A 13,863-nucleotide genomic window follows, 5' to 3' on the forward strand; every position below is an offset into this window, starting at 1 on the left:
GCAAGCACTTTTCATGGAAATGTAGGTGAATGTTTTGAACTCAAATGTCCTGAATGGCAAAAAAAAAAAAACTCCAGAAATTTGAGTCAGAGATTATGAGAGCTTGAAATTTTGTAGGAACCCTGTAATGCTGACAAAATGGTGAACATTGAAAAGATACTTAAAAACAAGATGTTTGAAGCAATATTAGTTCAATATTGTGAGGATGGCTTTACCTATACAGATCAAATGCATACATGAACTACAAATGTAAAAGAGGAACAGAAACACTCGTAAAATGACAAACTCAGAGCTTTAAGACGACGGCTTCTACACAAGGTAGAACAACGAGTCGCAACTGTACGAAGAACTTGCTGTTAGGAAGCAGGACATCCACCTTAAATAGCTGCACAGGTGCGACAGAAACACGACTTGACTCTGAAGTTCCACTGCTGAGCGGCGGAGGGACACAAACCGCATTAAGACAAACGGAGCAGGGCTCAAGACTTTCAGTGACATGCTCGTTTTCCTCGTTATGGTCTCACACTTAGCCAACCGGAGATATAACTTAAGATATAGAACGGCCATGCCATTGGTCTTCACAAGCTCAAACAGCAAGCACTGTACAGCATAGTTAATCATTTACAAAGGCTCGAACAACTCGAACCCTCACAGCTAAATCCAAAAATGCACATTTAAAAAAAATGTACAGATCCAGTTCGAGTTCAGACGGCCACATTCGTCTCTACGGCTCACATTCAAGTGAGGTGAAGTGAGGGACTTTCCTGTGAAAAAAGGGGGACAGCACACTGGTCTCAAACATTCCCACGTACAATCAGGGAGCACATTTCCAAAAACAACATGATAAGTGATAAGTGGCACGTCTATAAACTACAGCAAACACATCCGAGTCCATTAAACTCAATGGGAAATGGAACGGAGAACTATCTTATTTATGCTAAAATAATACTCGTCCGGAGAGGTCTGAGCTCCAAATGTGTCACAATCATCTGCAAGTTTATCACAGAGATTATTAGAAAATAATGCAAACATGATGTAAAAAGACACATTCTGCTGTTGATGGATGAAGCGAGGAAGATCCACCGAAAAGACGAAAAAAAACAAAAACAATCAAAAATAGAAACCCTGACAGGACAGTGCAGGGTCTTCATATTTATCTACAGACATCGCCTCTGTCTACGGCTAAAACAATGAGCTGAGTATTCTCTATGCTTTTGTCTTTCAAAATAAAAGCACAAGCATACTCTGTGTGTACTTTACTGTACATATTTACACACACATCAGCAGGTTTCTGGGGAACGGGAATAACAGGAGGGCAGGATCGGTTCAAGAAGTGAAATATATCTGGTGACACATGGGTTAGTTTTAATGCAGATGCATGCTTTCCCTTCAAATCAGACTGATGCTCTTCTTTATGCCGGGAAGATGTAGCTGATAATCAGGGCTTCTCTCATGCACACAATGCTGGACTTTCAATTCAAACAACGTCCTGCAAAAATCAGTCAGTGCAGACTCAAGAGAGATGTGATAGCTTCTTTCTGCCTCCTTCGCTTCCTTCAGAGAGGAGCTCCAACGCCTTAGGGTGGGTGACGGTGTGTCTGAAGAGACTGTGACAAGAGCTGATCTATGAAAGGTGTGTGGGGTTCGGGGGGGTCCAGTCCGATTTTTGAGGCTTCAGCACAAACGAACAGCTCGGTCTGAGCTCCAGGAGGCTCGTTTCTCTGCGTCTTCTTGCAGAGTCCGCCCCGAACATATTTGTTCACCCTAATAGACGTCTGTCTACGTCCTTTCTATTCCGGTCACTCTGTCTGTCTCTTTCTCTCTCTTTAGGAGCTTTAGAGTCAATTTTATATGCTTTTTTTTTCGGTTTTCTGTGTGTAGAAAAGGAGACTTGTGTACTTTCTTAGGAGCTTTCGTCAGAGTTATATTGATGTTTCCCAAAGCTGGAAGAGAAGAAGGGAGGGAGGCAAACAGGCGAGAAAGAGATAAACTTCTGCATTAATAATAAAAACAATAACAATAGCACCTTTTCAAATATAAGTTGCAAATTATCTTCTTCTTACCGCCTCAAGTAAAATAATTTTTTCTACAAAGCATATAGATCACTAAACTGCATGAAAATCATATATTTGTCAAAAGAATATGACTAAAATAAATTAAAATGTATTAACTCTGGTGGGCATCATTAATTAACACATTAGAAAATCCCTAAACTCGTCTCACTATAGCATCTCCAGGTTCAAATGAATCCCCAGTGTCAGAAATACTTAATAGGGAAATATCATACTGCATTACATTCTACAACTGTTTTCATCAGTGCAGACTGAGCATCTGCATAGTTTAGAATGAGATTAAGTAACATTCTTACTGACATTTGTATAGCACGTAAGTAAATTCTGTATCAATGCCGTGTATGTGGAGCCTGTGTGATGTGCACACACATGGAGAAACTCTGCGGTGTTTTCTTACAATCCGGTTCCCTATTCATTGCTGTCACAACTTTTCTAAACGCAACAGTCTGGTTTTGAATTGTGCTCACCCTGGCGCTCTGCCTGTTGGCTTTCCTCTGGTCGTCCGGCAGTGGAGGCATGGGATATGGGTATCTTCTGCTGGATGCAATGGATCCTGTAGAAGAAGTCGGGGACTTGGCAGGGGAAAGTGTCCTGAGGAAAAAGCGAAGGTGACACTGCTAGACTTTTTGCTTTCTCCTTCTGCAGCTGGTGCACCAGCATGTTGACCAAAGACACAGATGGCTAAATGAGGTTAGACACAAAATGTTGAGCTAATGTTAGATCTGTGACTTTGGGCAACATCTTTCTTTAGCTGCTCCAGTAACTCAGTTTCACCATCACTAAGGCAGAAGTTGCTCTTTAAAGTTGAAGCTATCACTCATCTGAAGCATAACGAAAACCAATCAGGGCTCAGCTTTTCAGAGCAACCTCTGTGCAGTGTTGTTCCCAGCTGCCGTCTTCTGCGACTTACATGCCTTAAAGTTCAAAATGTGCAAAAACACAGTAGAATAAGGAAATATTCATTTATCTGTGTTGAAAATGGATGGAAGCTTCTCCTGTTTAGCTGATAGACTGGATCAATCAGAGGAAAGCAGGACAGACCACAGCTGGGAATCAATAACATACAGTGGTGCTTGAAGGTTTCTAAATATTCATATTCATTATTTCTGAATAAATATGACCAAAATCATCACATTTTAAAGTTTTCTACCATATAGAATCAAACCAATAAAATCTAGTATAAAGCATCATGGGTTAGCCAAAGAATGCTAATGTTTAAGCTGGCAATATATTTTTTTCATTTCTAAAAAAATCTTTTCAAAATTTTAAGAAATTAACCACATTCTTCTTCACAATCCTGTAAAGTTTAGGTAATAATGCACACTGGTTTTATATATTGAATATTTGTTGGGAGGAAACTTTAAAAATGTATTTTAAGCTACTGCATCCTTTGTTTTGTTCTTTTCTCTCTGAAATTATGATCATTTTATAGAAAGTCAAGTTAGTTTCTCCAGATTGTCCTTAGGTATGAAAGTATGTGCATGGCTGTTTGTCCTGTGTGTTCTCTGTAATGGACTGATCCAAGGTGTAAGCTGCATCTGGACATTGGACCCAGATGCTTTGCTACTCTGAAAGGACAAGCGGGCAGAGACAGTAGCTGGGTGATGGATGATGACTCTTTATAGTTAGAAAGGGATTATTACCTGTCAGTAAGCTGTATTTAAAGAAAGACTGTGCTTTAGTAAAACAACATATCTAATGAAAACAGGTTAAGGAAATAGAAGTTAATGATGTGAAATGCCCTTATCCAGAATTTAGATTAATATGTAGGTGGCAGAAGCTCCAGAGACAAGCAGTCCACCAACATCCCAAAGTTAGTTTTACTCTGTTTTTGTGCAGGAGTGATTAACACTTATAAAAGAACAGATAGCATAGGGATTTTTTGCAACTTTTACAACCTCTGCATCCAGTGATGGTTTAGGTCATCCATACTCAGAAATGCAGACACTACCAAAATGTTTTGTGAAATTTAAAGCACCACTGTAGTAAGAAGAGAGGGAGATTGTCCCATGTGCAGCAGCTTGTACACAAGAACCACCTGCAGTGCGACGGTCGAAATGTCCCAGCCTGACAAAAAAAACAGAGAGTGGAGCCAGAAGCATTCTCCTTAATATAAAAAATAATTCATATATGAAGACCAAGTGCTGGGGAAAACTATTTGCCTTTTACAGATTTTAACAACACAAACAAAGGAGGTATTCTATTATTTTAATTGAATTGAATTCAGGTTATTTATGTAGCATCAATTCACAACAAATGTCGTTTCAAGGCACTTTACTTAAAGCTTTGCAGCTAAATTGTAAGTTTGCCTTCTGGCTCCATGTCCCTCTATTCTTTTGTTGGGATCTTTCTCTAGTTGAAGTAAAACAGGGAGGATGAACAATGAGCCTCTGGAAACGGGGAAAGTCTATAGATTCCAGTGCTTGTGGTTGTCGTCTGGTGATTGGCAGTGAAAAACTTGCAACCATCTATAGACTTCGGACACAATCAGAGTTGACTTTGTCACAACAGGACAGGGAAGATGTCAGAGCTGAAAATGTTAGCCTCAGCTCTGACATCGACCTGGTGCATGAGAAGTCAGTGGGAGCGGTGCAGGGCAAATCCACCAACACTTACTGGAAAGGAACAACACTGAACATGCAGAGGTAACAAGAGACTGGAGGGAGGGGAGAAAGGGAGCAAAGAAGGGAATACGGAAAATTAGGAGGAAAATAACTTTAATGATTCTTTTATATGTTTAATCCTAATTTGTGTATGGAAGTGAAGCAAAAAAATAGTCTGCAAATAAAAAACGGAGCTGATAAACATGGAAATAATCTATATTGATTCTTTTAACTTGTTTTTCCCTTCTGAGAACTCCACACAGCAACATGCCTGTTTCTTTAAAAACTGTAGGGGGGGAAAAAAGGACCAAATTGGTACAAACTCTTCTTAAATCCAAACCAGAAAACAAATCAAAAGTGAGGGAACTTTAGACAAGCGTGTGAGGTAGGGGACATGATCTGAGTTAATACCTAAGGAAAGGTCCTTGAGTGTTTTTATTCACATCTTCTACCCATTTAGTTACATCATAAAACTCTGATTTGTTGCGAGGGGTTAAATACCTGTGGGGGGAGGGGAGGTAGGAAGGGGTGGGGATCATGGAACCAACACAAGGAGGGAGAGAAGAGAGAGATACGGAAAGAGGGAGTTGAATAATCTACCAGTAAGCAAATGAGGGAGAACAGAGGAAACATCTTAGGAGAGCAGAGCAAAGATAGAGTTTGAGCTGAAGGTGGTGGACAGACCTGAGTGTGGATTCAGATGAACACAACACCATGAACAAACAAACAGTGTTGTGTGTTACAGGCTCGGCTGCGTTTTGGTCGCATCATTCCAAGCAGCCAGCTTCTCAGCAGCCACTTAGTCGGCAGCATGCTCAAGACAGCTAGTGCACTACAGACTGCTTCGTGTGCAAAAGAGATCTTAATCAAGTGGGGGGGGGGAAACAAACAAGCAAACACGGCAGACAAAGAGGCGGTCGATGCACGCTGAATATCGTACACTCACAGTCAACAAACAAGATATTTGATTCATTCACAGGCTCAGAGCAAAATTTTAGGATTAAAAGATGAAGTAAAAAAAGCCACATAAAGCATTCACTCTGGTGAGAAGAGCAATGTGAGCTCTGCTTCTTTCCTCTAAAACAAATATTTTCTACAAGCGCCCTTTAATGTAAGAAGTGGGGATCTTTATTTCAACTGTCAACAAATCTGAAACATATTGGGTTGCCAGAACCTGGCTTCAAATCAGACCGGCGCTTTTTCAAATACTGATAAACTTTTTCTCTAAACAGCATCACTTTAGTTAATTTTTAGTCTTAAATTTTAAAACCTTGTTGCTTCAAGTTTGCAGTCAAGATTATAGCTCATTCTGACACAAAAAGTTACTTATTTAAAGGGCAAATTTTGTAGTCTTTTCTTTTTATTTGTGTTCAATAAATGATGAAACTGCGTGCAACAATGAACTTGTTGTACTTTCTTCTCCCAGGAAAAAAGTAGTAATATTAAAGTCTTTAGCTTAAATGTATATCGACAAGATAAACATTTGTACTGGCATATAGTGATGTATCCATTGTCGAAGAGCAGAAGCTTAATTAGAGACCTAAAAAACCGGCACCAAAGGTAACAAGGGATTTTAAAAGTGCTGTTATTCTGGCAGCATTGAGGTAAAAGTAATTTCTGCTCCTGTTCTGACCAGCATTTTTATTCTGATACACATGTGTTTATGCTAGCATTCCTATTTCCCTGAGAAATGTGGATACTGATATTACCGAGCAGTACAATGATTCTGTAAAACACAGTAACAGTGAAAGAAAGTAGCTGAAAGTCTCACTTTTTCCACACAGTCTATGTTTTAGGGTTCAACTGCTATGTTGTCGTCAAAACGTTTTTCTGAGGTTAAACTCTACAAGCTTGTCCACGGTTAGATTTCCTTCAACAACATGTAGTGGCTGGATAGGAAGTCACAAAATTTATATGTAATATTAGTCTCAACTATAGCTAATTATTGTGGGAAGACATGCAGCAGAAAAGTGTGGAGAAAGAGGTTATCGATTTAATTTAACAACATGGTCTTCAGACATATTTCACCCTTCTGCAGTTTAAAATAATACATCATCCATACATGCTAATGCACTTTCCATTTTTGACAAGGCCTGGCTTTAAAATGCTCTGTTGTCATAAAAATGTGTGATTAAGTTGCTTATCTGCGCCAAAAACAAATCCGTACTTTCATGGATTTATGATTTTCAGCTCTAAAACATCACATTTATTCTTTAACACTGAATCTTCAAAATCTGCATTTTACTTACAAAACTTCAATGTATTTTGTAAGCAAAACCATTACTTCTAAACAACCTGAGTTTTTTTGTTTTTGTTGGATTTGTTGACACTAAATGTTACTTGTTTCCCCCTATAAAAAATAATTTTCAGATTGCTGAGTAGATGCTGACACCGAGGTGAACTCACTCTGTGGAGTTGGAGCGAGCCCTGAACTTCTTCCCTTTCAGCTTCTTCCGATTACCGCTGAGGTTTCCTGGAAAGAAAGTTAAAGTAAGAGACCTGAGGAACAAATGATTATGTTCATGCTCATACAAGAAGTCTGACATTGAACAAATTTAGCTCCTGAAAATGTTTCATTTCACAATGGAGAACATTAACTGCACACTAAATCACATTAATCAAAGCATAAAGTGATCGGATGAGTCGTATTTAATCATATTTAAATTTCTGTGTTCAGGAAGCACGTCTGCTTCAGCGTATCAGTGAGTCACCTTGCCACGAATTGCTCCGTGGTCTCCCATTTTCACAGATGTCGGTGATGTGTTTGGCATCTGGAATCCTCTCGCTCCATGAGTGGGACAGGCCGTTAGATCTATCCACATAAACACAAATAAAACCGCTTAACAGTGTTCCTTTAACATTTTATGAGTCTAGAGCAATTTTTGGAGACAAGAGGAAACGTAGACGACGATTAGTATGATATCTAAACGTGAGTAGAAGTGAGTATACAGCACCAGGAGTGACTCAGTCCTTCAATGTCAAGATGTTTCCCCATTTTGACATTTTTTTTAGCTTTAAAAATGCTCATACCATGAAAGCCATGGTACTCCCAAAAGCATAATATGGACACATATTATGAGTGAGATCTCCATCAGCAATTTCAAAAACATTGGAAACAAGCAAATGAATGAGGGATGATGAAATGGCAAACCTGAAGCCAAACACTGAGAAGTTCTGAGAAATGGATGGGAAGGATGGAGTGAAGGACAGCGTGCAAATCTGCAGGTGGGACAGGCAGGCTGACCTCTTCTTGGAGCTGCATCCGGAGTTGGTGCTGACGCCCGGAGGCATGTCGCTGTAAAATGAATCTGCATCCCCGGGTTTGGTGACATAGTCACCAGGGGGAATTTGTCTGGAAACACCAAATGAATATCTTTAGATGCCATATAAATGGACCCCATAAAATTCCCACCAGATATTTTTTTATGTCTGAGTGGTGATTTTCTTGTAGTGCAACATATTGAATTAAACAAACTTATTCCAGAGATTTGAAAGTTGTCTGAAACACAGTTTCAGTTTATGCAATGCTTCTGGTTTTGCTATATTTAACAATTTTGGAAATATGCATTTTGTCAACTCAACTAAAAAAACTTTTTCATCACACAACCTCTACCTTATTAAATACAAAACAGTAACAACAGTTAATAACCCCTGGTCGGGAATATGTGTAAATGTGTCAAAATGTGATTTCAGTAACAAGAACTAAAGTGTCATTGCACCAAAAAAATATTTTAGAAACTTTGACAGATATTTGCTCATTTGTAAGAAAAAAAAAGATTGCACTGGTAACTTCTGGGACATTTTACTATGTAAATAGGGTTAAAAGCATCAGTCTGTTAGCTTCAGTCTGGGTCCACTGCTTGTTAAAGTTCGCTTGATTTATTATTGACCATATTAACCCTAGGTCCTTTAGAGACGAGCTTATCCCTGCGTGTATTTGTGCCTGAATTAAGTAGTAGATTAGCCAACATAATGAGGCTATCAACTCAGTTCCTAGTAAATTTTAAATTATTCTCAAACATCAGAGTATCACTCTCGCTTGGATTCTCCTCAGCTTTGTTGGTCCAGCTCTGCAGCTAAAGATCTGCATCTCAGTCTTTCCCGTTTGTCTGCCTCAGAGGCTAAATATTTTGACTAGAGTGTTGCAAAGACTCTTCTCTGCTCGCTGTTTTGATTGGTCACTTTAAATATATTTATAGTGTATCAACTTGAAAAGTATAATGCTATATTATCCACTAAACTGACCAGTAATTAGATCTAATATAATTTAAAAATGTTTCCTAATTACAGCCGTGCAATATTAGCCATGAGTGTTAAAATGTACTTTTACCAAACACAATATCTAAAGTGGGACTAACTAAAGCAGAGTTAACTACCATTTATACTAAGGATTAATTGATCTTAATGACAACACTTTACCACAAGATCTGAAGCATTCAAAAAACTTTTGCTTCCAACTAGAATTTAAAGGTTACCTCAATTTACTGAACACATTCACACCTACCACAGCATGGCTGTGCATTTTGTGACAAGACTGAAAGAAAAACAAGAACGAAAAGTAGCAAACCGGCAGAATCTCCTGTGAACCTCAGATTCAGCATATCGTCTCTTTTTGTAGCTCCTGTGAAGAGAACAGATTTCTGATTTCAGCTCATCCTTAGCCAATATCATCACTCCTTGGGCCTGTGCGGACACTCACTTGTAGCACCAGGCTGTGACAGCCAGTATGAGAGCGAGGAAGAGGATGGAGCCAGTGATGGCCCCAATAATGATGTTGGTGCTGGTGATACCTGAGGAAGACAGAGATGGAGGAGATGACAGTGGGGAGCCAAATGTGTGTTAATTGATTGGGTTAGGCTTGTGGTCTTGTGAGCAATCTGATCATTTGGGGGAAACACAAACCACAAAACACAGCAGAGGGAAACAATAAAACACCAGAGAACCAGAGGAAAGGGTTTGAAAGGAAGAGAAGGAATAATAAACTGAAAAGACCTTCACCATCTGCAGGGTTTAGCTTCCCATTCTTAAGAAAGAACACCGTAATACTTTATAACATGAGTTTTAAATTACAGAGGCCTGGGATGAGCGAGGAAAACAACCAGAAAGTGGAAACAAAAACAGAACAAACAGTGAAAAAGAAACTGAAACTCTGACCTCGAGGCAATCCATCAAAGAGATCAGTCTGTCAACAAAAAACGAGCATAAAAATAACGACAAAAAAAAGAGTGACATGCATAAAATGCAGATTGAATTAATAACAGTGAACGAAAAGGACAGTAATAATGTAGATACTGATTGGTAACAAGTGTGAGTTGCAGATGAAACAGAAAAACAAGAAGGAGAAAGATGAATTTAATGCTGGTGATGCAGCGTTTGAACCTGTACCTGAAACAGGAGCGGTCGGTCCCACCACAAGGTTACTGAACGGAGACCTGGAGTAGCAGTCGTCTCCTGTCCAGCCCAGTTCGCACACACACCTCAGCTCATTACTGCACACCTACAGAGAGGAAGTTCATTAAACACCAGCAGGTTTGTGTAATTGACGAATATGCGGTATGCCGTGTTCGATGAGTGGCTGGAGGTTTGTGCAGAAGTGTCGCATACTCCGTGTCCGGAGCAGATGGTCTTGGCCGTGGTGCCAGGACAGGTGCTGAAGTTGAACTGTTCAATCGGCAGACACTTGTGATCCAAACAGATGCTGTCTGTTCCGCAGGCCGTCCCGTCCTCGACGTACCCCAGGTCTGTGTCTCCGTCAATCAGCACATGCGCACCGCTGAATGGGGAACATCACAGAGAGAAGCAGTGTGTTTGGGTGAGTTGTGTCTGTGTGTCGCTTCTGGATTATATGGGAAATAAATCTGCATTTAACAGTTAAAGGATGTAAAATACATTCTAAAAAAAAAAGTGTTGCTTTGTAGCAGAACACATCACCAGACTTAATCTGTTAAGTTCATCTGCTTCATACCTGCAGTCCAGGGGGGCACCGTGCTGAGCGACTGAGAAAGAGGTGAGTCCTCCCTGCAGGTCGCCCAGCCGCGGGGCGGGGGAGATGTTTGAGCACAGCAGGTAGCCGCAGTGAACATCCCTAAAACACAGAAGTATAGAAACACAGATTAACCGGAGAGAAGCAAATGTACAAGTGACCAAAAGGACACGCTTACTGTTTGTTACACTGGATCCAGGTGTCCTTTTCCTTCCCACAATTTCCTTTTTCTGTCCCCTCAATGTTGAGCTTTTCATAGCAGAACTTGTCAGCTGCTGTCGCCTCTGACGGAGACATAAGAGATGAATTACCTGTGTCAGTTTTCTTCTGTGCAGTGGCCCAGAAAAGTACCAATATCCATTAAAGTTTGTTCTCACCCAAATTTTACACACATAAAATGTATTGCATTTTATTAAGATTTTTACGTAATATAGCCACACTGTGCACTTACTTTCTCCCCAAATGTACTTGCACTGTCTGTCTTTTGTTTTGCACCTTCCATTGAAGCAGCGACCCTGCAGAAAGAGGTAACCTTAATGTAAGAGTCAAGAAAAGCTGCCAAAGCTCAAGCTGAAGTCAAACTCAGTGAAATCTTTTAAATTAACCTAATGTCTTACCTGATCTTTTTCACATGTGTATCCATCCATCTTGTGCACATTTGGTGGACACTAAAACGAACAATAAAATATACAGTGACGAGTAATGGACTATTGAACAGATTTATTACTGCTACTCTAATAAAAAGTCAGAGGAAGGCTCATGCTCACCTGGCTGGAGTTGCCTGTGCATTTTTCTGGTATGTCGCAGTCATTCACCGCATCTCGACACAAAACTCCCATGACCTCCATCTGCAGCAGCAAATCAAGCAGATTAAACAGACAGTGAGTGATTGTCACAGCAAAGATGGTAAATCCTCTATGCACGAGGATCTCCAAACATTTCATCTTTCTACTTAGTTTAACAAACATGAAAATATCTCCAATAAATGAAGCTGTAACATTAAAGTGGCATTATTACAGAAATAGCAACAGATTTATTAGTAGCTGCTAAATCAGAAGAAAGAAAAGGTTTGGTTTGTTCATCACAGGCAGTTTGGTGCCACTTTGACAGACATGTAGATATCATGAAGACTAGCACGTCCTGTTTGGTACCTGGCAGTTTCTGCAGCATAGTCCGTTGCTACAGTTGGACCCTTTGGTCAGAGTGCAGTTCTTACAGCAGTTCTCACCCTCTTTTGCACATTCCTGAAAAAAAAAACAAAATATCTACTGGTTCACAATGACTTGTATTGTTATGCAGCTAATATAAGCAGAGATCTGACTTCTTTTTATCCAGTCAAGATACCTGCCTTTATGAAGATATTAAGATAGCATGTAGTTTCTCTCTCCCTGCTGCCATATAGAAGGCTAGATACCATCCAAACATTTCTAAAAGTGCAGAGATGTGCCTCTAAATCAATAAATTATTGATTTAGATCAATAATTTCACAGATCACTTCCACAGTAAGAGGTGTATTGAAGCCAGCATGCTGGCATGCAGAGTGCAAACATTTGTCGAAGAACAAACCACTGTCAAGACCTCTACAGTTCATTACATTTCGTTCTTTCCCAAACATTTCACTCTCGGTTGCTAGTTATAACAAATGGACAGCTTTGGACAACAGCAGGCTGATACCACTGAACTCTAGACTGAAGTGCATTTGTTTCCTGGAGTGATGAATCCAGGTTCTCTGTCTGGTATTCTGATGATCGGGTCTGAGCTTGGTCATTTCAAGAAAACGCTCCTTACCTGACTGCACTGTGACGTGTGAGATTTGATAGTTTTTCTCTGGATTTAGGGTTGGACAAACAACAACAATTTCATATTCCAGACTATGTGGGACCATGCAGACATGTCCGAATGGAAACCAGGGCTAAAAGCAATAAGTGAGCTTGTTGACCGGGCAGCTTAGAGCCATCATCTCAACCCAGCCAACAGAGACCGAGAGCCAAGCCATCTCACCCAACATCAGTGTCTGACCTCACATATCTTCTCCCAAATGAACTGTCACATATTACAATATACAGATTACTAAATATTCTAAAAAGCTTAAATAGAAAAGTCACAGCTGTAAATATTGTTTTCCCCACAGCAGATGATTGCAGTTTTGTGCTTTGGGTCACTCACACCTGAATAACATCCTGTTTATCTTTTTTTTACTGTATTTTAATAGATTTCTTGTGTCTGTCCTACTGTGGTTGGGCTCACCTCAGTGCTGCCACAGTCACACTCTTCTCCTGCCTCCAAAATGCCATTACCACACTCTGGCGGATCCAGCAGCTGAGCAGGAGAAAACAAGAGGAAAAATTTATATTATTTCAATAAAATGTACATTAAAACTGAATGGATTCAGACAGAAACCTTGTATTCAAGTGAATAGACTAAGATAATGTACAAATTTATTTCACACACCATTAGAGCTTTGTTTAAGATGTGATTGTGTCTACATTTAGAGTTTGTGTGTGTCATTTACCTTCATAGGTTTGTTAAAGAGGCAGGCTCCTCCCCCACTGTTCAGAAAGTTGTGGTACTCCTCCACGTTGCAATCAGTAAACTTCTTCGGTAAATAGAAACTGTTAAATAAAAAACACACACCTTGTTAAAAGGGCACCAAAAAGAGAGTATCCACAGGTCTCACAGCTAGAGAGTTTTCCTCTACAGAAACACAGGCAGACAAAACCCTGAAACTGAATGTGTATCTCGTTTTATGAAGTCTAAAAACATCAGAGTATCACTCTTGCTTGGATTCTCCTCAGCTTTGTTGGTCCAGGTCTGCAGCTAAATGCTTCAGATCATCAAACACAGTTTAGATTCAATTTATGAGAGAGAAAATCCTGATCCTTTTTGAAAACATAATCATCCTCCATATTAAATCTTGACTTAAATGACTAAAAACATCTTTCTGGTTCAGTTTCACTAACCACCTATCCTGATTACAGACCTCAAGAACCAAAAAAAATAACTTAACTAGAACCTGTTTGACAACCTGAAATAGGGTAAAAGATGTGAAAAAGCAACACATCATGCTCTGATCTAAACAAAATAAAGAATCTATCAGATCTGAAAAAGTTACAAAGCCATTTCCGAGTGTTGGGAGCAAACCGCAGCAAGTCGATACTTTCCTGCCTTTAGCTGCAGTCGCAGCTGTGAGTGCTTTGAGACAAGT

General features: G+C 39.8%; 1 protein-coding gene across 4 annotated transcripts in view; it reads right to left on the reverse strand.

Moving 5' to 3' along the window:
* Positions 1-103: 103 nt before the first annotated feature.
* adam22 (ADAM metallopeptidase domain 22) overlaps positions 104-13,863 on the reverse strand; it is a 64,787-nt gene continuing 51,027 nt past the window's right edge. The window contains exons 15-32 of one of the 4 annotated variants that reach the window (XM_032557611.1): positions 13,171-13,270; positions 12,906-12,977; positions 11,810-11,902; positions 11,426-11,506; positions 11,276-11,326; positions 11,110-11,173; positions 10,837-10,942; positions 10,641-10,760; positions 10,280-10,448; positions 10,061-10,172; positions 9,375-9,465; positions 9,243-9,296; positions 7,827-8,027; positions 7,387-7,487; positions 7,082-7,148; positions 5,087-5,176; positions 2,540-2,663; positions 104-1,943 (exon numbers count right to left, since the gene is read on the reverse strand). In XM_032557611.1, the coding sequence (XP_032413502.1) occupies positions 1,923-1,943; positions 2,540-2,663; positions 5,087-5,176; positions 7,082-7,148; positions 7,387-7,487; positions 7,827-8,027; positions 9,243-9,296; positions 9,375-9,465; positions 10,061-10,172; positions 10,280-10,448; positions 10,641-10,760; positions 10,837-10,942; positions 11,110-11,173; positions 11,276-11,326; positions 11,426-11,506; positions 11,810-11,902; positions 12,906-12,977; positions 13,171-13,270 (1,717 nt within the window). In that variant the 3' untranslated portion in view covers positions 104-1,922. The remainder of the gene's footprint in view (positions 1,944-2,539; positions 2,664-5,086; positions 5,177-7,081; positions 7,149-7,386; positions 7,488-7,826; positions 8,028-9,242; positions 9,297-9,374; positions 9,466-10,060; positions 10,173-10,279; positions 10,449-10,640; positions 10,761-10,836; positions 10,943-11,109; positions 11,174-11,275; positions 11,327-11,425; positions 11,507-11,809; positions 11,903-12,905; positions 12,978-13,170; positions 13,271-13,863) is intronic. The other 3 variants (XM_032557613.1, XM_032557612.1, XM_032557614.1) reach the window with 3 other exon arrangements.

The sequence above is a fragment of the Xiphophorus hellerii genome, chromosome 3 (genome assembly GCF_003331165.1).
Source record: "Xiphophorus hellerii strain 12219 chromosome 3, Xiphophorus_hellerii-4.1, whole genome shotgun sequence".
Lineage (NCBI taxonomy): Eukaryota > Metazoa > Chordata > Actinopteri > Cyprinodontiformes > Poeciliidae > Xiphophorus > Xiphophorus hellerii.